Below are 23,550 nucleotides of genomic sequence, written 5' to 3'. Positions count from 1 at the left end.
TTACCCAAGTGTAAGATTTGTAACACCAGCACGACTATATGTGTCGGTGGCCAGCGAGATGATAAAATTATAAATGTCAAAGTCACCACCTCATTCACCCTAGCTAAATTCGGGCTCCAGTCCCATAACTTTAATCCCTTATCCCGTTTGTTTTCCTATTTTGTTCATTGGATGTTAAATCACCTGGCTCACTCCTCCTACCTGATAGCAGGCGCCATGCCTGCCACCGTGCTTGGCACAGGGTAGCTGTCCAGTGATATGATGAATAACTTATTGAATAAATGGATTCACTTGCTCGTTCTTCCAAAATCTGTACAGTTCAGTGAAAAGTAGTCAAATTCTTTTTGGGCGCCTTGGTTCCTTGCTTCACGGTGTTTAAACTTTAAGGACCATAGGGATTTGTTTACAGGGCCGGATATGCTAAGCCAGGGTTCTTTATTCCCCGAACACTCCCAGGGGATATGGGCAATTTTGACCGAACTTGAGACTCAGCTTACAGCTTTTGAGGCGGCTGCCTGGATCGTGTGAGTCATGCAGTTGCTGACCTGTGTCACACCAGACTCAGCAACTCAAACGTAGAGGGCGGGTAGTTTCCGTATTCTTTTTTTTTTTTTTTAATGCTTTATTTATTTCTGAGAGAGAGAGACAGCGTGAGCAGAGGAGGGTCAGAGAGAGAGGGAGATACAGAATCCGAAACAGGCTCCAGGCTCTGAGCTGTCAGCACGGAGCCGGATGCGGGCTCGAACCCACGAATCGTGAGATCATGACCTGAGCCGAAGCCTGATGCTTAACTGATTGAGCCACCCAGGCGCCCCAATAGTTTCCGTATTCTTGATTCCCTTTCTTAGGGGTTCCGAGTGCGAGGCTCAGGCGCGGCGCCGGCACAAGTCGCACAGGTCGGGGATGCAGGGCGCGGAGCGGTGGGGACCAGAGCGGCGCAGTCAGCGAAGGCCGCTCCAGATGCGCGGGGACCCGAAGCCGCCGCAGCTGCGCCCCCGCCCACACACCGTGGTGCCGGAAGGGGGCGGGGCGCGGCCGCCTGTCCGTTCTCCGGGGGGACAATAAAGTTTCGAAAGTTTGAAAAGGGAAGAAAAAACTCCCATGCCCCTTGGGCGGGGCGGGCGTGGACGCCTGCGGCCCGGGGCTAGCCCGGCGCCCGGCGCGCGCGGGGATGGGGGTGACGGTGGACGTGCACCAGGTGTACAAGTACCCCTTCGAGCAGGTGGTCGCCAGCTTCCTCCGAAAGGTACCCGCCCACTCCGGCCTGACGCGCGGGAGCCCTGGCCCGGCTTTCTGCGCTCGGGGTGCGCCCGCCCCGGCCCCCCGCCGCTCCCGATCTGACCCTGTCCCCTCGGGAGTCCGGGCCCCACTTCTCGCCCTCCAGCTGCGGGGTTCGCCTCTGGATGTGCGGGGCGGGGGTGGGAGTGGATTTCCTCGAAGGCTCCACTTCGGGGATGGGGGAAAGGCTCCGTGCGCGGTACCACGTACACACCCTGCCCCAGAGTCGCAGGGAACGCAAGTTCTGGAGCCTGGTTGAGATTCCACAGGACTTGTCGATCTTTCTAGTGCCTCATGGGCCCCTTAAAAGCTAGTGGGGGTCGTGGAAGCCATCACCCTAGGTTCCCCAGCATTGTCCCTCTACCATCACGGTGAGGTGGCATTGGGACTTGGGGCAGATTGCTTACCCTCTCTGTGCCTTAGTTATGTGATCTGTGAAATGGGAGAAATAATAGTACTAACTGAAAGGGTTAGTTGCAAGGAATCAAGTGAGATAATTCATGTAAAGTGACTGATGGAAGGTTTCTAAAATGTTGTAGTTATTTGTGCTGCTATAACTACACCCTAGTCTCAATGTTCAGTGGCTTTCTTTTCCCAGGGGCTCCTCCGAGGACTGTGCGCATGGTAATAGAACGGGAACTTTCCTTGAGAAATTGAAAGCGCCCAGGCTAGTGACCTTGGATTCCTAGTTACTTCAGTTGGTCAAGCGTCATCTTCTCTTCAGGCATAGTTTGTGCATCTAAGGGTGTTAAATCAGAAGATACTTCAGGTTCCCCTTCAGCTTTCATGTTCTTAAACAAGGTTTGCAAGACTTGTAACTTGCCTTGGGTAGCAGCCACCAAGCAGTGCACTCCTTATACAACCCAGAAGCAGAACAAAGGGAGACGCTGGGAGAGGGAGTTAATTTAAACAGTTTTTAATTTTTTTTTAATGTTTGAGTTGGGAGAGAGAGAGAGTGAGCAAGTGGAGGAGCAGCAGAGAGAGAGAGGGAGACACAGAAGCTGAAGCAGGCTCCAGGCTCTGAGCTGTCAGCACAGAACCCAATGCCGGGCTTGAACTCACGAAACATGAGATCATGACCTGAGCTGAAGTTGGACGCTCAACAGAGTGAGTCACCCAGGTGCCCGAGGAAGTTAATTTTTTAAGTGATAAGATCTGACCTTCATTAGAGAAGGTGATGCAGTTAGGACCCAAGGATTGTATGACACTGGGTAACAGGGTGTTGCCATACAGGTCTTTTTTGGGGGGAGAATGTCAGCATGTTGATACTGTTCATTGATCTTCAGTATCTAGAACAGTGCCTAGCAGCTAGTAGGTGCTCACTAAAAATTGGATATAGGAGGAATGAATACATGAATGAAAGCTTGGATTGTGGACCTAGTGTAGACTTTGCCTTAGGCCAGACTTCTGGGCCCAACAGAGAAACCCTCAGCTCCCCGTTTTTTATTAGGACTGGCACTTGGGAGTGTGGATTCTCTAAGGCCGTTGCTCCCTTGGAATGCCTTCTGGATCGCCCTCATCGGGAGCTGATCTCTGCCTTATCAGAACTGGAGGGGCACTTGATCTAGATCGAGTTTACTGACCATCTTCCCCAGCTTTTGGATAATTACTGCTGTACACCTTTTTCTCTTGTTACACTCACGCCTGCAGAAGCACATACGACAATGCCGAGCTCTCTTTTAGAGAGTACTTTGCCTGTGGTCATGCTTCTGGGCTAAATGCTGTTCTTTCATTCAACAGGTATTTAGAGATAACTGCTTGTGTACCAGGCTTGGTGCTAGGCCACAACGGATAGACCCTCTTCTCATGGAGCTAACGGTCTCCAGTGTTTGGGTCTGACATTAATAGATGGTCAGCAAATAAACACCTACTTACAATGGATGATGTGTATTTACACAGAAAAAGTTCATGTTACTGGGACCAAATACAGCAGGGAAGACCTGCTAAGAGCCTGCAGAGTGGCCTTGAGGACGGGCTTTCTCTAAAAAGTGGCCTGTGTGAAATGATGGCTGACATATGAGTAGGAGTTTCTCAGGAAGAAGAGGGGGAGGAAGTGCTCTCATAAGTTATCATGTTGACTCCTTCCAGCAGCTGCAAGTAGTTAGGACTAACTTCCATCTTGTTATGGAGAGAAACTGAGGTTCAGAGGAGTTCAAGCACCTTTTCCAAGTTCCCACAGCCAGAGCTTGGGAGAGCCAAAAATTCAACACATCTGAATCCAAAGTCTACACCGCTCATCCCCAGGCTGTGGACCTTCCACATAATGGCACTTCGATGATTACTGAGGGAGTAAAATGTTCCAGAATCGTCTTTGCTGTGTTCTGTATCCAATTTCATTTTTCTTTTGTCTGTTCTCAGGGTTTATTCTATCGGGGTTGTGCCTGATGTAAGGGTATAGCTTTGATGTGTGGTACATGAGAGAATACAGTGTTTCAGGTTTCTATTGGTATGTCACAAATCACCCCTGTGATTCAGTGAGTTAAAGCAATTTGATTCTCATAATTGTGTTGACTGGGCTCAGCTGGGTGGTTTTTGTGTGTCAGTGTTACAGCAGCAGTCACTTAGCTGCATTCAGTTACAGTGTGGAAGATTTTTTTTTCAATTTTTGATGTTTATTTTTGAGAGAGAGAGAGAGAGCAGGGAAGGGGCAGAGAGAGAAGGAGACACAGAATCCAACACAGGCTCCAGGCTCTGAGCTGTCAGCACAGAGCCCAACGTGGGACTCTAACTCACAAACTGCGAGATCATGACCTAGGTGTAAGTTGTGCACTCTACCAACTGAGCCGGCCATGTGCCACCGTACACTTCCATTCTTTCTATTCACAAAGCACTCCTTCAGAGATCACTGGGAGGGGCTGTGTGAGTCACTAAATTATGACATGTCAATAAATCCATTTGTGTTGAGAATTTTCACCATACATTACTTGAAGCCATGAACTGGAAGTCAGTAGATCTGGATTGCAGTCATTGTGCTTTCCCATTAAAAGCGGTTTTTGGGTGGCTCGGGGACACAGTTTTCACCAGTCTGTACCATGTCCTAGTGCCAATTAGGACGAGGCATTATATAGTCAGAGAAAAATTATTTCACTCATATGTGGAGTTTAAGGAATACAACAGATGAACATAGGGGGAGGGAAGGAAAAATAAGAGAAAAAGAGAGGGAGGCAAACCTTAAGAGACTTAAATACAGTGAACAAACTGAGGGTTGCTGGAGTGGGTAGGGGTGGGGGGATGGGCTAAATGGATGATGGGCATTAAGGAGAGCGCTTGTTGGGATGAACGCTGGGTATCATATGTAAGTGATGAATCACTAAATTCTACTCCTGAAACCATTGTTACGGTATATGTTCACTAACTTGGATTTAAATAAAACTGAAAACAAAAAAAAAAAGAGGCATCATCTAAGTGGTCGGCCCCACAAGCTCACAGTAAATGGGGCTAGTGGAAAGTAAAAGGGGCATTTGTGCAAATTAGCAAGCCCTGCTGTTCCCAGTCAGACCCTTGGGCTCTAAGCCATAGAAATTGATGGGAGTTCTGGGCAAAGCCTCGTTGGGGCTTACTGCTCCAGCAGAAGGGACAGCACAGAGTCTGCTGGCTGGGTTCCCAAGGAGAGGGCTGGGCGAGTTTTAAGGAGGCCCGGGCAGAAAAAGGGTGATGTATAAGTGTGTAGCGTTTTTTGTTTTGTTTTGTTTTTTGTGCTTGCGCACTTAAAGGTTAATGCTTCTTGCTTCTTCTTGCGTTGCATGCCTAATTAGCGTGTTAAGTTCCTATCCCTGGGCATGATTTTTAGTATTATAGTAAGGGGAAAAGGTCAGTGAAAATTCATCACTTGGGGTCCATGCTGGCTCAGATTGTTTGGTCTTCACAGGGGAGCATCCACCCTTTTAGGGGCTGGAAGGTTAGCACAGTGTCTGAATTGGATCAAACTGGTTGAGCTCTGGGTCATGGGGGCTTGTTTGGAGCTTGTGGTTTCTGGCATTTGGCCTTAGTTTCTGAGGGCAAGCAGCACCTGCAGGAAAGGCTGGAAGACTGGGTTATTGTGGCTTGTTAGCCATTTCCTGGGTGTGGGGGCCCAAGTCTGGTGCCTGCTCTGTTACAGCACTCCTTCCTCTAAATGTCTGTAGCCCTGTACCTGCTGGCCTGCTTCATTGGAGGACCTAGGGCAGTGAGCAACATGGATAACTGTATACAGCAACCCTACTGTCTTAATTTTGTACCTGTGAAACAATAATACCATGGACCTCACCGCCTATCTCCTAGGATTGTTGTGAGGCTCAAATGTGTAACAGTCTGACAGGCATTAGTTGCTGTTGTTGTTGTTGTTTTTTAATAAGTGTAAGGTAGTAAGAATGATCTTTTTGGCTAAATAAACTTTTCTATTTCTTTTAGTCTCTATGTATTTTTTCCCCCAAAGGAAGGCATTTGGCAGAAGGGACAATCATATGAGGATCTCTGGAAAGCCTTTAATCTGATTTTGTGCTATGGTATGTTTGAAGCTGCTTCAGCACTGAGAATGTTCTATTTTAAATAGAGTCTACTGATCTACGTCTTTTGGTATGTTAGGACTAGCCTTCCAAGTTATAATATACTACTATTTTTAAAACCTGAGGAATGGTTGCTCTTCTTACACCTGCCTGCTGGATACTACAGGCAAAATAGTAGCTACATGCTTTCAAAGCTAAGTGGCACCTTGAAAACAAACAGCACAGTTCTCTTTGTTCATGGAATACAGTGTTTCCCAATGAACTCTTCATGTAGCTAAGCTATGAAACCCAAAATGGTTTATTCATCAGATGCTAAACTGTAGTTTGCATGAACTATACTGTCAGTGCACCTGACAGTGTATTTAGGTTTCTTTCTCTTTAGGTTTAGGTGTATTTAAGGTATGATCCTTAGCTGTCTAGTTCTTATCACTTATAGATGTTTCCTTCCTTTTACTTAAAACTAGCTACAAAGAGAACATAGAGTTGCGTGGGTCATTGTAGCAGTCTAGAAGCTCCCTCTTCTCTAACAAGCTCACATGGGTCTGTTTACCACGGTTGCATTCATGAGCCGGATTCAAACACTTGTTCAATTTTGTCTATTTGAAATTTAAAGTCATTAACAAGGACCCAGAGGGCCATTGTGTTGACTGGATTTTCTTGTTAATTCTCAAATAAGGCCAGAGAAATTAAGAGTTTTTTGTACTATAAAGTTGTTCAGGGTAATTTTCTTTCTGTGCTGTCGGCAAGAGTCTTTGTGAATAGAGTGTGAGATTCATGGGCTTACACTCTATCATTGATTCCTTATGCACTGCAAGCACCCACAGAGACCCTGGAACATACCCTCAACAAATCCTTGCTGTAGTGGATAATGAAATAGACTATTCAGGAGTTTGGCCCTGTGTGATTTCAGGCTGAAGTTATTGTGGGGTTCAGTACCGTGTCCTTACTTAGGGTACTGTAATAAAATTGACATATCAAAATAATTTCCTTGCTTCAACACAGTGGCCTTGGGTTTTATTTATTCCAGCCAGGAGCCTGATGTGCTGAACAAAATGGTTTGAGTGTTTACCCTTATACTCATAAAGGCGATTTATGAATGGCTATTTCCATTTAGAGTAGAAAGTTGATTGGGCAATTAATAATGTTTCTGATTTCTGATCCTATCTTTTCTCCCTTACAAATCTGACCGTAGTTGTATGGAACAGCTCTTCCTGCAGAGCTCCTGAAATACTTGGGGCAAACCCATATTTCCAAAATCAATGATTTGACAAATGATAGGCCTAGTTTAACATAATCATTGTTTATCTCTTTACTTACCCTGTAATAGTCTTTCTTTTATCTTCCTATCCTCAATTCTCCTAGAAGAAGATTAGGTACGACATGAAGCAGAATGGTGCTCACGGGAAGAGTGCGGGCTCTGACATCAGACGGGGGGACCGAGTGCTTCTAGCTGTGTGAGTTTGGGCAAGTCAGCTCTTTTTCTATGCCTCAGTTTCCTCATCTGCAGAGTAAGAGAATGGTCACTGTCTTCTGGAATTGTTGGGGCAAATTAAGTGGATAATGCACATAGTTGCATGTTTTGGCACACAGTAGGTGCTTTTGAAGTACAGTGCTCATTAAAAATCTTGAGAGTAATACTACTAATAATAACTTCTTACATTTATTCCACGAACCTGAAAATAAAAAGCTGAGAGGAGTAGCCTGCAGAAATCTTTACCACCTTGGAGTAATAAAGAGAAGAAAGAGCATGAATAAAGGTGCACATTTGAATTATGACTTGTTTTCTAGATGTTATTTAAATAATATTAAACTGTACTTGGAAACTTATCCATTGGTGGTTGTGGCTTAATCAGTTTATAAGAGGTAGGATAGTTTTTAACAAATAACGAAGTACTAATGGTAAAACCTTTCATAGGTCTAGTAATGGACACTTACAGTAAGTTTAATGCATCTTTTTGCCTCTGGGAGATGAAGATATAAATAAAACATGGCCCCAGCCCTCAAGGAGCCCACGGTCACAGGGACAGGGGGAAATACACTAATTTGGGGGATCAGGGGCATGTTACAGACATAGAGTGTGGGGCAAGGATCCTATCTTTTGAAATAAATTTTTATTTTGAAGTAATCTCGACACCCACCATGGGGCTCGAACTCACAACCCTGAGATTGTCAAGAGTCACACGCTCCACTGACTGAGCCAGCCAGGTGCCCCATGTTTTAATTATAAATCTATGAGAGCTTTTAGAGTGCTTAGAAAGAGTTTGTTGCCTTTTCTGAAAAGTTAAGTACTGTCTAGTACTCCTGTTTTCTGGGCGCGATGCCTTCCTTAATGCTCACAGGGAGGGATTGTCAGCAGTTCCTCTCACATGGACTCCAGATGGGTAAAGCACGAGCTTGTGAAGTTTTCTTCATCTAGGAGGAGAAGAAATATCTTTTAATGATTTTTATTTTATTTATTTATTAAAAAAGTTTTTCTTAATGTTTATTTTTGAGAGAAAGTAAGACAGAGCATAAGCAGGGGAGAGGCAGAGAGAGAAGGAAATAGATTCTGAAGCAGGCTCCAGGCTCTGAGCTGTCAGCACAGCGTCCAATGGGGGGCTCAAACCTGCAGACCCTGAGATCAGGTCCTGAACTGAAGTTGGAGCCACCCAGGTGCCCCTTTTCTAATGATTTTTAAATCATCACCTACATGTTTTGGGTTTGCAGATGGGTACTGGGAGTGTGCGTAATGCCACACCACAGTAAATTGCAAGATAAGCACTAAAGTCCTTAAACTGAGTTTTAAAAAATGTTGCCTTTCATTCTTTATCAGCAAAAAACTGTTCCTGTTTATTGAGAACCTGCATGATGCCAGTTGCTACACTTTACATAAAATTATTCCCTTTAATTTCTATGACAACTCTTTGAGATGGATTCCCTCCTCCCCCATTTTTACAGATGGAGAAATTAAGGCAGGCTCAGATTAAAGCATTTTGCCCCAGACTCCCACAGATGGGGTTCAAACTGAAGTCTCTTGGGTTCTAAAACTCCTTCTGTTTCCAACCCTATTTTCATTTTAACTTTGTTTTTTTATTTCTTAAGTTTTCATTTAGAAATACAGTTGACCCTGAACAACATGGTGATTGGGGCACTGGCCCCCACACCATTGAAAATCTGCATCTATGTGACTTTTGATTCCCGCCCTCCCACGTTTAACTACTAGTAGCCTGCTATTGACCATAAGCCTTACTGATGACATGAACAGTGACTTAACACATACTTGTATGTTTTATATATAAAATTTATAAATATACATATATATGTATATATATAATGCACTGTATTTTGATGGTATGAGAACTAGAGAAAAAACAATGTTGAGAAAGGCATAAGGAAGAGAAAGTGCATTTATGGTCCTGTACTGTATTTATTGAAACTGACCCCACATAGAAGTGGACCCACACTGTTCAAACCCCTGTTGTTCAAGACTCAACTGTAATTTGATTTAAAAAAATGGTGCAAAACAAAGAATTCCAGTATACCCTTCACCCAGCTTCCCCAACCCACTGTGTAGTTTTTAAAGCTAGGGAATTAGCATTGATACAGTGTTAAGTAATCTACAGACGTTATTCAGATTTGGCAGTAGTGCACTCATTTTAGCATTTTTCCCAGTCTAGGAGTCAATCAGGGATCCCCCATTGCATTTAGTTGTCATGTCTTAGTCTCCTCCGGTGTGGGACAGTTCCTGTATTTTTTTGTCTTTCTGGACCATGGCACTTTTGAAGAGTACTGGTCTGTTATTTTGTAGACTGTTTAATCTTTAAATGCATTTGGTTTATGTCTGCATTTAATGTTGAGATAACAAGGGTTTTCCTTTGTGTCACAGTTATAAGCTATTTCTTTCAAAAAACTTCATCGTGTCATTGCCAGTTATTAGAACATTTTTGAATGAATAAGGGTGACGTGATGTTGTAGGCCTTTGTTTAGAATCAGAACGGCCTTGAGTGTCCTCCAGTGGTCCATCGCCCTGGCTCCAGAGGTGGCAGTGTCACCGTCTGTGTGTCTGCATTTCTTGTCCTGTGTTCCTTCTGCTTCATCGTCCCATTCGCCTGAAAGACCGATGCACAGCATTCAAGAATTTATTGACTAAAAATGTTTTGTCCTTGAACACTGATACTTTGATTAATCGATGATTCATTTGATCTTGGTATAAAATCAACTTTGCTTTCCTCCAAGATAGACTATTTATTGCATGGAGGTCCTAAAGGGAACTTGGCACGGTTCCTGGTGATTTTTTTGTTGAGCTAAAATGCCAAATCTCTTTTCAGCAGCCCCCCTGCTTTGCATGTGCATGTTTGGAGAAGCGAAGATTCTCGTAATGCTTATAAAACAGATGTGTTAATATGGACTTACCATAGCTCCTCTTAGACTTTGTAGGACTAATGCAGATTTGTTGCTGAGTTGCTTCTTGTGCTGTCTTTGATAATCCCATTTGGAAGTTGGTAAACAATGGCTCCTTTGCAGGTCATTGACTCTTTTTTGGGGGAAGGGGTATTTTAAAAGGCAGGCATTGACTTCTGAGCCTTTTGGAAAGTTGGTATTTTAAAAACTCCTTACTCTTAAGAGTAGGCTTTATGAAAGCTTGTATAGTTTTCCCTTGTAAGTAAGAAAGGTAAATAACCATATCTTCCCGAAGGTCTTCCCACAAATAGAGTGGCTGTTAATTCCTGTAGATAGATTTGATTTTCTGTTTGTCTTGATGTATATTTTCTTTTTTTACCCAGCATTTTGGAGTTTTTGGCCTCTTTTACTTATTTACTTAGCCCTCTTACCTACTAACTTGTAAAAAGTAAATGAAAGCAAGATATATGACAATGTAGAAAAGTCTACATTTTACCCTTGTGATATTTGCAACAGATTTATATCTTGGGAAAAGGAAAAGGAGTTAGCTTACACATTTAGTAAAGAAAGGAAGATCATGAGTAAGTTCAAAATGAGGTTGAAGTATACCTTGGAATATGCCTTAAGTCAGCCAGAATATATGGCATAGGTGGTGAGTGTACACAGCCCCCCGTGTGGTAATTATTTTTATGCCACTGCAGCTTGTGATCCCCTGAGCCAGGTCTGGAGATGGCAAGCATTTCTGGCAGATATCTGCGTGTTGACACCACTTTGCTTCCATGAGAGTCGCTGGTGTGGAGTGGGGATTGGAAACTCTGTGACCCTGTATGGGTGCAGCCTTTATGCCATTGCCATTATATTTTCCATGGCTAATAAAACCTCATGCAAAGACTCCTTATCTTAATAGTTGTTAATTGGTTTACTCACTTGGGGAAGTACTAAATGAGATATGCATATGGCAGCCTCTAATACAGGCATGGGCAGAGTAGAACACTGCGTGCGCAGTAAGACTTTGATGGTCTTAATCCTGACCGTGGTTGGTCCGTCCCAGTGTCATACCATGTTGGAAAAAATGTCCAGAGAAACCTGTGTTCTGCTTCCCGTCTTCCCAAATTGGGATTCCTGGTGATGACCCTCTCTGAGAGCCTTCCCTCTCTCAGCCCCTTGTTAACCTAAGTTCAGAAAAATGTTCCTGAGTTAAATCATGAATATTCCAGTTACCACAAGATGGCGTCAGATCATTTCAAGTAATGCCAGATAGGGGGAGCCTCAACACAACGAATCTTTAATTTTAAAAAGTGAATTTTAGTTATTGTAAACCTCTCTTTTCTTTTCCCATTCTCATATGGAAACTTGAGGCTCATATCTATTCAACTCCAAAAGTAGTTGTGTAGGTAAATGACTTGTATCATGGAGATGATTTTACTAAAGAGAATAGTTCCAGATGTCTTGTGTTTGGCTAATAAAACCTTCGTTTTACTTGTTATTTACAAGCATTGTCTATTGGGTGACCCTTAAGTATTTTATAATGACACCTCTCCACAGTTTCCCATCTCCCTATTATCCGTTAGTCTGATTTATTTTCTCTTGATATATTTATTTTTTTTCTTGTTTGTTTCTCCAACTAACATGGAAACTGGGTAAGAGGCTACAATTTTATTTCATTACTATATCCTCAGTGCCTGGAATGGTGCCTGGCATGATAGGTTCTCAAAACCTCTTAAATGAAGAATAGAGAATTGTCACAACTGCTTCAGTCAATGCTCTTTGGCTTAATAAGCAAATCTTGAAATTATGTAAAAGTATGAAGTTTCAGAGTCTGTGTTCTTTGGGACTTTTACTGATACCTTAGCGAAATAATTAGAACTTGAGAGCTTTTATCACTCTTCCCTCTGGTGATTACATTTCAAATCTCTTCCATAACTTAGTTATCTTCCTACAACTTACAGTCTATTTGTAATATTCAGTCAGGGTGTACTGATGAATTGAAAAATGAGCACACCAGGACTAGTCAAGGAAATACTCTCAGACTTTCATTTTACCTTAGCATAAATGTTTCTGTTCACACACCCAAACACATAATTCCAGGGATCTCTGTGAGGCTCACAGAGCTTACTTGTTCACATGTGCTCTGTAAGTGAGGCCCTTGCCAAAGAGCAGAGTAACTAAACTTGATTTTACCTGGTGGGAATTACCTGAAGGTGAAACTTCAAGAAAGCAGTCACTATAATTTTGAGCTGCTCTTTCTTCCCCTGGAGCAAAAATGAATGAATGGATGAATTCTTAAAAATCAGCTTTGTGATTACTTACCAAGATTGCAACTGCCAGGATGGGGATGATGCAGCATCAGGCTGCTGAGGGCTGACCAGAGAGAGCTGACCATCTGTTCTCTTTACAGATAGTTCTCCAAAGTAAGGTTTATTTTCTGAATTGACCTCCTAGGTGAGCGAGGTTCATCTTCCTAATCATTCATTCAGCAAAAATGTATTGAGAACCGGCTATGTGCCAGACACTGTGATGGTGGTAGAGATACAGGAGTGGCTGAAATAGATCATATTCCTGTTCTCATAGGATCTGAGTTCTAATCCAGTGTCTTTTTGGGCCACACGTGTCTTTAATAATGTAAGTAATGGACCCTCTTCTCTGAAAATCAACCGCTCAGCCAACCTGCCTCTCTCTCTCTCTCTCTCTCTCTCTCTCTCTCTCTCTCTCTCTCACACCTCTCTCTCTCTCTCACACACACACACACACTCACGCACGCACGCATGCATGCATGCAGGAAGCTGCTGTGAGATGAGGGAGACCCACATACTGAGTAGCATATACCACTTTCTGGGTTTTCAGAGACTTGAAGCTCAAGTTCATCAAGTAGAAGGCCCCTCTTTTCCTGCCCGTCAGCCTTTTCACTGCTCTCCCTCCCCTTCAGCACTTCTTGATGTCCTGGATAAGACTTCCTGTAATTTTCTTTTCAGGTTTGATCACACGATGAAGTCTCTGGGCAAAGAGCCCAAGGAGTGCTCAGTAGGCTTGGACCAGGGGGCCCATTGATTTATGGCTTTGAGGAAGTCACTTCTACCCCAGAAGTCTTTCACTTTGCATCTGAACAATAGAAAGCATTGGGTTTGAGTAATTCTGAGGCCATTTAAGAGTCGGTTAGGTAGGCAGGTGTAGAAGGCAATACAAAATATCTGTGGGTAAATTATAATCTCAGTGCTCATTAGCTGGGTGGTTTTGAGCAGATTATTTAGTTTATCTGGGCCTTATTTTTCACATGTGAAAGGGGAAAAGCAGCATATACCTCATGGTATTAATTTGAGAATTAAAATGAAATTATGTAAACTGCCCATGACAAAAATGATAGCGTTTTCCAGCCTTGTTATATCCAAATTGTCTTTTAGAGGAATTAATAGATAAATGATTCATTGAGCACCTGGAGTAGACTACTTCTGTAATTATTCTCCTCTGAGGCTAACCCAGCTGTCTGGCAATGGTACCCGATCATAGTGGAAGGTTCACTCTGAATTAGGCCTGGTTTAATTTCACAGCTCTCCCACTAACTAGCTGGGTGATCCTAAACTCTAACCTTTATTCAGTTTCCATTTCTGACAGATGAAGTAATGATAACACATGGCCTAGCCACAGCAGAGAGGCTGTTTGGGGACTTAAACAAGATCATGTAGGGGCACCTGGGTGGCTCAGTCAGTTAAGCGCCCAACTCTTGATTTTGGCACAGGTTACATTCTCACAGTTCATGAGATCGAACTCGACGGCAGGCTCCACACTGAGAGTAAGAGGCCTGCTGGGGATTCTCTGTCTCTGTACCCATCCCCCCACCAATTCCCTCTCAACTAAATAAATAAACTTAAAAAAAAACACTAGATCATGTAAGTGAATAAAGCATGTAGTGCAGTGCTTGGCACAAAGGACACTCTTCATTTATGTCGGGCTGGTTCCATGCTAATAGTAATACTGATTAATTAGATTCACCTAACCCTCCCTTCTCTGCCCAGGGCTGTGTTGGATCTAAAGGTTTCTCCTGGGCTTATTCAGATTCAGTTGATGATAGCCTCTTGCTCATCTAGGCCCAAGTAGTACAATGAAGGGCCTTGATTGAAAACTGGCCTTAGAGTTGCTTGGAAAATATTTACCATTCTTGCAAATAACTGTGGTTACTGTGAGGTAATTCACTTGGGTGAAGGATGAATGGTAATTCTTCTTTATGTGTTTTCATTTAGTATCCCAACCCCATGGATAAAAATGTCATCTCTGTAGTAACTGTGGAGGAAAAAAGAGGTAAGTTCTCTGAATATACCTCACTTTGGCGATGATCATTAAGTAATAGTGAGGTTTGTCAAGGGGTGTGTGTGTGTGTGTGTGTGTGTGTGTGTGTGTGTGTAGCCTATTACTTTTTTTTGTTTTGTTTTTTTAAGTTTAGTTTTTATTTTGAGAGAGAGACAGAGAGAGAGAATGAGCAGGCAAAGGGCAGAGAGAGGGAGAGAGAAGGACTCCTAAGCAGACTCCACACTGTCAGTGCAGATCCCGGCATGGAATTGAACTCAACAAACTATGAGATCATGACCTGAGCTGAGATCAAGAGTTGGATGCTTAACTGACTGAGCCACCCCAGCACCCCAGCCTATTGCTTTTTAAACAGATACAGGAACAGGTGTATTTATGTATTTGAGGTGACAGAGAAGAGTACCCAGCATTTACAGCAGCAGTAGAAGTCTTGTTTAATATGCTTTTGTCACTCTCTCAATTAATGACTGATGACAATAGTAACAGCCAGCATTTCTGAGCAGTGAATATGTACCAGGCACTCTAACTTTTACTAACTTCTTTAATCTTCAGAATAATGTATGGAGTATGTATTATTCTTACTCCCATTTAATGTATGAAGAAATCAATAAATTAAAGGTTAAATTGCCCAAGGTCACATGGCTATATCTCTAAATATATTCGGGTATCATTTTGGCAAATGGCAAAACAATTGTGATTAGTAGCATGCATGTAAGATGTGACTGTAAAGTGATGATGTTATGGAATCATAACTGTACTTAGCAGTATGGCTCCATATTGACCCAGCGCAGGGGTGGACGAACTATGCTTGTCCTGCTTGATGTTGTGAATAAAGTTTTATTGACATACAGCAATGCCCACTTGTTTGCATATTATCTATGGCTTCTTCTTTGCAGCAACAGCAGAGTTAAGTTCTTGCAACAAGATTGTTCAGGCCTTAAAGCCTAAAATATTTACTGTGTGGCCCTTTACGGGAGAGGTTTATTCACCCCTGGGCTAGAGTGCAGGAGTTTTCACTGCTCTCTGTCACTTGTATCTCAGTGAAATCATTTTCATTGCCGTTGCCTGGACTTGAGAACCGGGCCATGTAGGAATCTCCAGTGAGACCCATAATCAGTGTGTCAACATTTGGAGACATGTAGACCTACTCCTGATATGCTCTTGAGCCTCCTGAAAAACATGTGAGATGCCACGATTTGTGACGTGACTCTGAAGTCCTTGTGACTGGTGAACACAGAAACTGTCTTTCGCACGTGAGGGTGTTTTCTTAGCGTCCATAACTCTATTAATGGATTAAAACAACATATTTTTCATGTGTGTGCACTCAGTGTGGGAGAAACTTGTTATTTGGCATCAGAGAACTCTGATTCGAAGCCTTGCTTTTGATACTACCTGCATGACCTAACTTCTTGGAGGCTATGATTTCATTTATTCAATGGGAACGTAATAATAATCCTGCTTTTAGGTTGTTGTGAAGATCAAATGAGAGGACAATATGTGTATTCCAAAGTGGCATAGGAACATTAATTATGATTTCTGCCATTGACGGGAGCATCTTTGCCTGCAGGGGTGGCTAATCCATTTTAAGTGTGTGTGCTGCAGACATTGGATAAGCTGGCTGAAGGACTGCCAGTGGGCAGGAGGAACCCTCTTTTCACCCTGTCCATGGCTTCTGAGCAGTCTGGGTATTTGCACCATCATGGCTACTATAACCAGAGCTTTGAGAAACCCTCCAGGAGCCTGGCTGAGTCACAGTATCTTAGAGGGCAAAAGACAATACCTCAGAGTTTTTTTTTTTTTTTCCTCTGACTCGGTCCCCCCTTGTCTTCATTCACATTCATTGTATGCTTTTCACATTATTGGAAACTGTTCCAAAACAGAGTAGTGCCAGTCACAGGGAATCTGCTTCTTCATGAGAGAAGACTATGGCTAATATAATTAATTAAAGGTTTAAATTGTGTACCTAGAAATCTGTACCTAGAAATACATGTTTGGTGCAGAATGTGGCAGAATCAGATTCTCCATATTCTTGTGAAAACATTGTCTTTGTGGGAGCTGAGCAGAAGGCTCATTGGCCCTTGTCATTGGAATGTTGACATTGGTAACCCAGAGCTGTGAACAGTTTGTGATTCTTTCTCCCTGACTTTAGAATGTGCAGAGTGAATAGCTGTCTTACCCTTTTTCCTTGATTACAGATAAGTGTGTAAGGAATGATTTGGCTCAGAAAAGTGGCCAAGGATACTGAGTTTTGAGTTAAACATTTTTTTCTCTAGGAATTCTACATATAGAAAACTGACATTGAAATGAAAAGTTTTATTGACATTAGGACAGGAATACATATCCTTAAACATTTTTTAAGTATAAAAATTTTCTGTTTCTAGACGTGTCAACAGGGATCATCTATAGAAAGAGGATTGCGATCTGTCAGAATGTGGTTCCAGAAATTTTAAGGAAGGTAAATTCATTTTAAAATTTAATCAGATTTGGTGTCACACTGGGTGATTTTCACACAGTCCTGGAAAGAGATAGCATTTTCTGATGTAGAGGAGTGTTAGAACTTTCCCAGTTGGACCGCATAGCTCCTCAGAGGAAGAAAGTACTCTCATATCTAACCTCAGTTTTGGCAGATGCCACTGGAGATAGTATTTTTTTCTTTCTTTTTGTTTCTGCTTCTCTTTTGTGGAGGGCTCTTAGTGGACATAGAGATGGTCTACAGTTATGTTAAAGATGTGTTGGACATTTTGCATGAAGTGACCATCTTTTCTCATCTGTCTGTGGTTAGATAAGACTCTTAGAGAAGAATGATCAGAAGTGGACAGATGGTAAATATTTAGTCTCTTTAGCAAGGAAGATAAAAGCTTCAGTTTCTATGTCACTGTTAGAGAAGTTATTTCAGGGAGTATAATCTTCTCAGTGCTCTATGTAAGTCTTTTTGTGTGTATTTCTGTAAAGTAACAGTGGTGATGATGAAATCTTCATGATACCAAATTGTTTTCTCTCTTTGAAATTCTTAAGCATTCTGGTGATTGTTGGCAAAGGTAAGGGGGAATTTTTAATAACAGTGCTTGAATCATGGAGGGATTATTGACAAGAGTCCTTTTAGAATCTTTAGGAAATAAAAGGAGAACATCTTGATGAGCACTCCTTAAGATGTCTCAGATGGTTGTTTCAACCTGGAAGTGATTCATTTGGTGACAGAGAAGCCACTTAGCTTGCAGATAACATTGCTATGCTGTTTGCTCTCTGTAGACAAAGCGATGGCGTCTATCACTTCCTCATCCTGGATTAAGATTCGGTCATATTCTTTGGAGGAAAGAAAGCTGATATGACAATGCAAAAGAGCTTTATTTTCCAGATGCTAAAATGTGTTGCCCTGAATGCAACAAATTATGACTGGCTTTTTCCACAGGGTGTATACCCTGCCTTTGCCCTATATACACCCTTTGAATCTATTATTTAAAGACATTCAACTTTGTCTTGTATCTCAATTCTTAAATAATTTAAGGACGCCTCTGACTTGTATAGTGCTGCCTTTGTAGTTTCTCATGTCTCCTCCACCTCCGAAAGCATACATTTCGAGGTATTGGACAGAGTTTAAAATGAAGAAAATATTTTATCTGATACTGTCTTGCATGTGAGCCCATAAGTGGGCCCAATTAGAATCCATCAATTTAAGAAGGCCATAACCAGCCCTGGAGGAGACACGAAGGAGGCTGATAATTTGCTTAGTGTTTAGCAGTTAGGGAAATCAGGCCAGGGACTCTACAGCTTCCATAAATCCTGGGCCATTTGCATGTCCTCACCAGCATTTAGTAAGGTCATGGTATGTTTGATTATCAAGGACTCACAGCCATTGGTGAGCCATCATTTGTTATATCAGGATCGCTTGTCCTCTTAATTATCCAAGACTGAAAGCAACTCTGGACTCTGTCCATCTATATAGCTTGCTCTTCTTCATTTGAGAAGGCCGTTTACTCTCTGTTGGACAGGTGAGCATTTTAAAGGTACCTAGTATCCAGTTGGAAGAGGAATCATGGCTCAATCCTCAGGAAAGAAACATGGCTATACGGAGTCACTGCCTTACATGGACACAATATGCATCCATGAAGGAAGAGTCTGTCTTCCGGGAAAGTGTGGAAAATCCCAATTGGTAAGACCACCTCTGTGTGTGTGTGTGTGTGTGTGTGTGTGTGTGTTGGGTACAGGGATGCACAAATGAGCTCATATATTAAAAAGCCATGATTGCGTACTTATAACCTTGGTTTACAATTCCATAAGTTACACATTATTAATTTTTAATCATACAGGTAGTTAATAAGTAGATTTCTCTTTGGGGGAAATATAGCAGAGCTCAACTCCTTTCTTTTTATTTTCTCTTTAACTTATTTATTTTTATAATTTATATCCAAGTTAGTTAGCACATGGTACAGCAATGATTTCAGGAGTAGATTCCTTAAGCCCCTTACCCCTTTAGCCCATCCCCCCTCCCACAACCCCTCCAGCAACCCTCTGTTTGTTCTCTATATTTAAGAGTCTCTTATCTTTTGTCCCTCTCCCTGTTTTTATATTATTTTTGCTACCCTTCCCTTACGTTCACCTGTTTTGTATCTTAAAGTCCTCATATGAATGAAGTCATATGATATTTTTCTCTGACTGACTGATTTCACTTAGCATAATACCCTCTAGTTCCATCCACATAGTTGCAAATGGCAAGATTTCATTCTTTTTGATTGCCACATAATACTCCATTGTATGTACACACACACACACACACACACACACACACACACACCCCATATCTTCTTTATCCATTCATCCATACTTTGGCTATTGTGGATAGTGCTGCTATAAACATTGGGGTTTAATGGATCCCTTCAAAACAGCACACCTGTATCTTTTGGATAAATACCTATTAGTGTAGTTGCTGGGTCATAGGGTAGTTCTAGTTTTAATTTTTTGAAGAATGTCCACAGTGTTTTCCAGAGTGGCTGCACCAGTTTGCATTCCCACTAGCAGTGCAAAAGAGACCCTCTTTATGAGCATTCTCACCAACATCTGTTGTTGCCTGAGTTGTTAATGTTAGCTATTCTGACAGTTGTGAGGTGGTATCTCATTGGGTTTTGATTTGTATTTCCCAGATGATGAGTGATGTTGAACCTTTTTCATGTGTTGGTTGACCATCTGGATGTCTTCTTTGGAGAAGTGTCTATTCATATCTCTTGCCCATTTCTTCACTGGATTATTTGTTTTCTGGGTGTTGAGTTTGAGAAGTGCCCTACAGATTTTGGATACTAAACCTTATCTGATATTTCATTTGCAAATATCTTCTCCCATTCCATCAGTTGCTTTTTAGTTTTTCTGATTGTTTCCTTCACTGTGAAGAAGGTTTTTATTTTCATAAGGTCCCAATAGTTCATTTTTTTAACTCCTTTTTGATCACCCTGTCCAGTCTTGGTCCCTTTTTGCTCTCTCCAGAGGTAGTGAGTGTTATTGTGTGCCAAGTATTCTTCCACACTGTATAGAGCCTGTGTAGCTTGGTTTTGTATATCTTTTTTACATAGGTACTTTCATTCTGTGTCAGTCATTGTACACTGATCTTTTTTGTTTAACAGAAAACCTTATCCATTTAATATATATAAAACCTAGCTTATTCCTTTGTACTGTTGCATGGTATTCAATCCTGTGATTCTTCTACATCTGTTTGTTTTTTTGATAGAGGTTCAGATGGTTTCCTGTTTGTCTTTATTACAAATAGTATAGTACTTGTGAAGATTGTGATCCTTACATGTCCTATATGTGAATGTTTCTCTAAAGGAGAACTTGTAATTGTATTGAGTGTGTTATGTGTATACAATAAAATTTATTCTTCTAAATGTACAGTTCAAAGAGTTTTGACATGGTTGTGTAACCAGGTCCACCATTAAGGTATAGAACATTTAAGGAAGATTTTAAAAAGCTATATGCCAAGACTATTCAATGAGGAAAGAATATTCTTTTCAAGAATTGGTGCTGTCAGAACTGGATATCCACAAATGAAACAATAAAGTTAGATCTCTACCTCCCAAAAAATACAAAATTAATTCAAAATGGGTCAAAGATCTAAATGAGAGTTAAGACTGTAAAACTTTAAGGAGAAAACATGGGCAAAAATGTTTATGATCTGGAATTAGGTAGTGATTTCTTAGATATGATCCTACAAGTCCAAGCAACAAAAGACAAAATAGGTTTGTGGCAACTGGGTATCTCATTCGGTTAAGCGTCTGACTTCGGCTCAGGTCATGATCTCGTGGCTAGTGGGTTTGAGCCCCGCATTGGGCTCTGTGCTGACATTAACTCAGAGCCTGGAGCCTGTTTCAGATTCTGTGTCTTCCTCTCTCTCTGACCCTCCCCTGCTCATGCTGTCTCTCTCCTGGAAATAAATAAAACATTTTTAAAAAAGACAAAATAGGTGAAATTGACATCAAAATTTAAAACTTTTGTGTTTCAGAGGCCTGTCAAGAAACTCAAAAGACAATCCAGAGAATGGGAGAAAATACTTGTAAACCATATATCCAGTAATATATATATCCCTAATATATGAGAATGTACACTTATCGTGATGAGCACTGAGTAACAAATAGAATTGTTGAATCATATTGTACACCTGAAACTAATCTAAACTGTATGTTAATTATACTTGAATTTTTAAAAAGCCTAATTAAAACATGGGCAAAAAATTTGAGTAGATATTTCTCTAAAAAGCTATGTTGAGGGCCAATAGGTGCATCCAAAGACGCCCAGCATCACTATTCATCGGGAAGTGCAAATCACAATCACAATGAGATACCACTTCAAACATGCTAGATGACTATAATAAAGAAGATATAAGGTAGCAAGTGTTGGAAAGGGTGGGGAGAAATCGGAACTCTTACACAGCACTGTTGCAGATGTGAATAGTGCAACTGTTAGGGAAACCAGTTTTTCAGTGCCTTGGAAAAGAAACAGAGTTACCACTTGACCCAGCAATTGTGTATAAAATTGAAAACATAAATGTTTTGTGAAAATGCAAAACCTTGTACAGGAGTGTTTAGAGCACCATTGTTCGTAATAGGCAGAGTGTGGAGACCAAATGTCCATCAGTTGCTGAATATATCACGAAATGTGGTATACTTCTACATGGAATATTATTCAGCCAAAAAAATGAAAGAATTTCTGACTCATGTTCTAACTTGGGTGAAGCTTTAAACATTATGCTAAGTGGAAGAAGCCTGTTACACAGACCACATAATGGAGCTTCTTTTTGGTGTGGTGAGAATATTCCAGAACTAGTGTTGATGGTTGCATGACTCTGAATAAACCAGAAACAATGAGGTATACACCTTAAAAGGGTGAAGTTTATGGTGAGAGCTCATTTTCCTACAGCCGTAAGTTCACAGTGGCTAGTTAGATTTTCTTTTTTGCAACATCTTGTATCTGTAGTAAATAAATAGGTTGAGTATTAAAAGTTCCAGTATTTTATCACTGTGCATGGGTGAGAAATAATTACTTTGAGATAGGTTTAAAAACAAAAGCAAAATATTAACACCCATCAAGTGTTAATAGTGGTTATTGCTGTGAGCTCTGATTTCAGAGGATAATTTCCTGTTTTCTGTTACTCTATATGACTTGAATTTTTTGTTCAGCTCGCATTTTAAGGGAAATAGTAAGACTTTCAGGTTCAAATAACTGAAACTTCAAATAAATCTCAAATCCATTCTGCAGCCCCATCACTTGTGCAAATTGTTACTGCACCTCATAATTTTGGTCCTTGCATGATAATTCTAAAGTCCTTCAGCCCCACACTGAATGACTACGAATGCCAAGTCTTACTAGCATCTGAGGCAGGTTTGCCTGGAACCACCCCTCAGTGTGTTTTCCTCAGCCTTCCCCATGGCAAGAACTTCACATAGAACACAGATATTCGGGATTAAGTATAAAAGATGTGGCCAGAGAATAGAGGAGGGTTTTTATTGTGGGTTTTGTGTGTGTGTGTGTGTGTGTGTGTGGTTTTTTTGGTGCATAGGAGTAGTAAAATGACAGAATTGTCTGATTTTATATAGAAAACACAAAAGTCTTTCTTCTATCTCAGTTTAGCCTCTGTTTTCTCAGATATCCAGGCTATTGGCTAGTCTGATCTGAACCTTTATCAATGGTCTATAAACTGATAATTGGCTCTGAGAATCCAAGAAAAACATTCTTCAGGACTTTTAGTGACTTTTTTTTAATAAAATTATTTTTAAATACTCTAATCCTGGAAAATATGATACCTGCATTTTGTTAAAAATATTAAACAGTTTTGGGGAAAAAAGGTTTTCATTACCTAGCAATAGTGTATGTTACATAATTTTCTTGGTTCATTCTTAATTGGCATTTATTTGTTTATTTATTTTTAAGTTATTTTGAGAGAGAGAGAGAGGAGAAAGAGAGAATCTCAAGCGTCTCTGGGCTGTTGGTGCAGCCTGATGCAGGACTTGATTCCACAAACCATGTGATCATAACCTGAGCTGAAATTAAGAGTCTGATGCTTAACTGACTGAGCCACCCAGCCACCTCCCTAATTGGCATTTATTTATTTATTTACTTTTTTACAAATAGTTTATTGTCAAATTAGTTTCCACATAACACTCAGTGCTCATCCCCACAAGTGTCCTCCTCCATGCCCGTCCCCACTCCCCCCCAAATCCATCAGTTCTCAGTTTTTGTCAGCATTCAAGAGTCTCTCATGGTATGCCTCTCTCCCTTTCCCCCACCATTTTCCCCCTTCTTCTCCCCCATGGTCCTCCGTCAAGTTCCTCCTAATCCTCCTATACGTGCAAACATATGATATTTGTCCTTCTCTGCCTGACTTATTTCGCTCAGCATAACACCCTCAAGGTCCATCCATGATGCTACACATGGCCAGATTTCATTGTTTCTCATTGCCATGTAGTATTCCATGGTGTAGAGAAACCACATCTTCTTGATCCATTCATCTGTTGATGGACACTTAGGCTCTTTCCATGTTTTAGCTATTGTGGAGAGTGCTGCTATGAACATTGGGGTCCATGTGCTCCTATGCATCAGCATTTCTGTATCCCTTGGGTAAATTCCT

General features: G+C 41.4%; 1 protein-coding gene across 5 annotated transcripts in view; it reads left to right on the top strand.

Annotated features, from left to right (window-relative positions):
- Window positions 1-768: 768 nt before the first annotated feature.
- PRELID2 (PRELI domain containing 2) overlaps window positions 769-23,550 on the top strand; it is a 75,420-nt gene continuing 52,638 nt past the window's right edge. Inside the window, exons 1-6 of one of the 5 annotated variants that reach the window (XM_039256706.1) lie at window positions 1,166-1,246; window positions 7,125-7,216; window positions 7,450-7,519; window positions 14,378-14,435; window positions 16,823-16,896; window positions 18,431-18,591. In XM_039256706.1, coding sequence (XP_039112637.1) covers window positions 14,390-14,435; window positions 16,823-16,896; window positions 18,431-18,591 — 281 coding nt within the window. In that variant the 5' untranslated portion in view covers window positions 1,166-1,246; window positions 7,125-7,216; window positions 7,450-7,519; window positions 14,378-14,389. Of the gene's footprint in view, window positions 897-1,113; window positions 1,247-7,124; window positions 7,217-7,449; window positions 7,520-14,377; window positions 14,436-16,822; window positions 16,897-18,430; window positions 18,592-23,550 lie in introns of those variants that run through there. The other 4 variants (XM_039256705.1, XM_039256703.1, XM_039256704.1 and 1 more) reach the window with 4 other exon arrangements.

This window comes from Hyaena hyaena, unplaced genomic scaffold (assembly GCF_003009895.1).
Source record: "Hyaena hyaena isolate Hyena2069 unplaced genomic scaffold, ASM300989v1 scaffold_585, whole genome shotgun sequence".
Classification (NCBI taxonomy): domain Eukaryota; kingdom Metazoa; phylum Chordata; class Mammalia; order Carnivora; family Hyaenidae; genus Hyaena; species Hyaena hyaena.
This window is presented reverse-complemented; position numbering and strand designations above follow the sequence as displayed.